Source organism: Manihot esculenta, chromosome 16, assembly GCF_001659605.2.
Source record: "Manihot esculenta cultivar AM560-2 chromosome 16, M.esculenta_v8, whole genome shotgun sequence".
NCBI lineage: Eukaryota > Viridiplantae > Streptophyta > Magnoliopsida > Malpighiales > Euphorbiaceae > Manihot > Manihot esculenta.
In genome coordinates this window covers 28,413,109-28,415,566 of record NC_035176.2, presented here as the reverse complement: position 1 = coordinate 28,415,566, position 2,458 = coordinate 28,413,109, and the positions used below count along the sequence as shown (strand labels likewise).

Genomic DNA, 2,458 nt, shown 5'->3' with positions numbered 1-2,458 from the left:
ATAGTAAATTTTTATTTTTTAATACATATTAAATATGAATATATTAGAAAATTAATTAATAAATTATTGTTTTAAAAAAGAAAATAACTTATAATTTAATACAAATAAAAAAAATAAATTTATTTTATGATAGGGAGGAAATATTAAGCATAGAATATAGAGTTTTTTATTTATTTATGGGAAGAAAAGTAAAAGGAACAAGTTTTCTTTATAAAGAAAAAGAAAAAGGAAATGTGAAAGCGATGGAGTGGGAGCGTGGGGGAAATGGAAATCTAGCAAAGTAGAGTTACAATCACGCGGTAGTTTGTTAGACTAGTCACATGATCCACCAATGCCCTCCTTCGCTTTTCTATGATTCTGACATCTCTCTTCCCTTTACCTTTATTGGCCTTTTCCCTGTTTTACCATTATACCCTTTCCTCTTTAGACTCAATAATCATGGTCATTTAATTTTTATTATAACATAAATATTTAGTTCAATGATTATTAACCTCTACTTTATATGAGTTTAAACTCTAAGAATTAATTAAATTAAGAAAAATTAATTATTTAATTTTTATATTATGATAAAATTTATTAATTATTTTTTTATTTTAAAAAATATATCAAAATATTTTAATATTTTAAAAATTTATTAATTAATCTATTGTTAATTTTAGCCATTATTTATTTTATTATTTAGTATCTATAAGTTTTAAAAATTTATTAATCAATCTCTCATATTTATTAAATATATTTATTTATGTGAGTATTTAAAAAAAATTAGTATAATTAATAATTTTTTATATATACGTAAAAGGACAAGTGGATTGGTCAAAATAAACGAAGAAAAGAAATGAAGAAAAAGAAGTAGGGTTAGGCAGAATCATGCAAGTTTGGATATAGAATGGGTAATAATTAAGAATGTTGATGGATATGCTACAAATGTAGGGACTAAAAAAAGTAACAAATGCTTAATAAATTAAAGAGAGAATCCATTAAAAAGCACCACCTCATCCACTCTCTTAAGCCTCCTTGGTAATAGCTCCACCTTCTAGCTTTGTCTTTTGTCATGTTCCCAAAGAATAAACCAAAATAAAGGAAAAAGCAAAGAAAAAAAAAAATCTAATCCACAAATCAATTGCGCTTAAGCTACACTCTTTCCTAATATAGATATCTTATGGACCACATCCTTAATTCTCTTACATTACAAGTAACATATTTTTCAATGCAAGGACAAAAGTTGTACTGACACTTAACATATTAATGCATTTCTCTGTTTTAAAAATTATATTAAAATATTTTAATATTTTAAAAAATTTATTAATCAGTTTTCTTGTTAATTTAATTATTAAATATTAAAAAAATTTAAAATATCTATAATTTAGAAATATTAATTAGTAAATCCTTTAAAAATTTAAAAATTATTAAATAGTATTTTTGTAAAAATTAATATGGCAAGGGCATATCTGTCATAAAAACTCAATGTTAAATATAAATAATCCCTACCCATCTTCACATTATTTGCTCTTTACATAGCTGTCTCTATCTATTGTCCTCAATGAAATGAAAATGACCCCATTTTCCTTCATTTCTAGTCCTCTTCTTCTTCATCATCGCCTCCATCTTCTTGCATGTTAGATTTGCTCCAACCATTGGCCCTAGCTCTGACTGCTCATAGTCCGTCATGGAACCTAACCAATCCCAGCCACCGCAAGGCCTGACCCAGGAAGAATATGCAGAGCTGAAGCCCTTAATAGACACATACCACAAATTTGAGGCGGCACCCAACACATGCACTTCTCTAATAACGCAACTCATTGGCGCACCAGCTCAAGTGGTGTGGCCTTTCGTTCGCAGCTTCGATAACCCACAAAAATACAAGCACTTCGTCAAGAGTTGCAATATGAAAGGCACTGGTGGAATCGGCAGCATAAGAGAGCTTACAGTAGTTTCTGGGCTACCAGCTTCTACGAGCACAGAAAGGCTAGAGATTTTGGACGATGAGAAGCATATATTAAGCTTTAAAGTGGTTGGCGGTGAGCACAGGCTGAATAATTATCGGTCGGTGACATCGGTTAATGAGTTTAGCAAGGAAGGGAAGATTTACACAATTGTTTTGGAATCTTATATAGTTGATATACCAGAAGGGAATACTGGCGAGGATACGAAAATGTTCGTAGATACTGTTGTGAAGTTGAATCTTCAAAAGTTGGCAGTTGTAGCAATGGCTTCTCTGGATGGACATGAATAAATATGATGGGTGTTAATTTGGTTGGGGGTGGTGGCGATGGCGGTGTCGACGATGGTGACCTACGGGTGCCGTGGTCAAGATGGCAGGGCTCTCAATATTGATATGACGATGTCTGATCTCAGTAGCTAGTATGGGTTTTTGCAAGTTGGGTTATTTTATTTGTAAGTTATGGGCTATCGTTTGAACTTTCAGCATTTTCTCCTTAATAAGTTAAAGAAAGTTCAA

The 2,458-nt window shown here is 30.8% G+C and overlaps 1 protein-coding gene across 1 annotated transcript; it reads left to right on the top strand.

The window, feature by feature from the left end:
• The first annotated feature begins 1,521 nt into the window (after window positions 1-1,521).
• Window positions 1,522-2,458, top strand: LOC110604065 (abscisic acid receptor PYL2). Its single transcript, XM_021742130.2, has one exon. It carries the CDS (start codon window positions 1,667-1,669, stop codon window positions 2,231-2,233), a length of 567 nt encoding a protein of 188 aa, XP_021597822.1. The 5' UTR covers window positions 1,522-1,666; the 3' UTR covers window positions 2,234-2,458.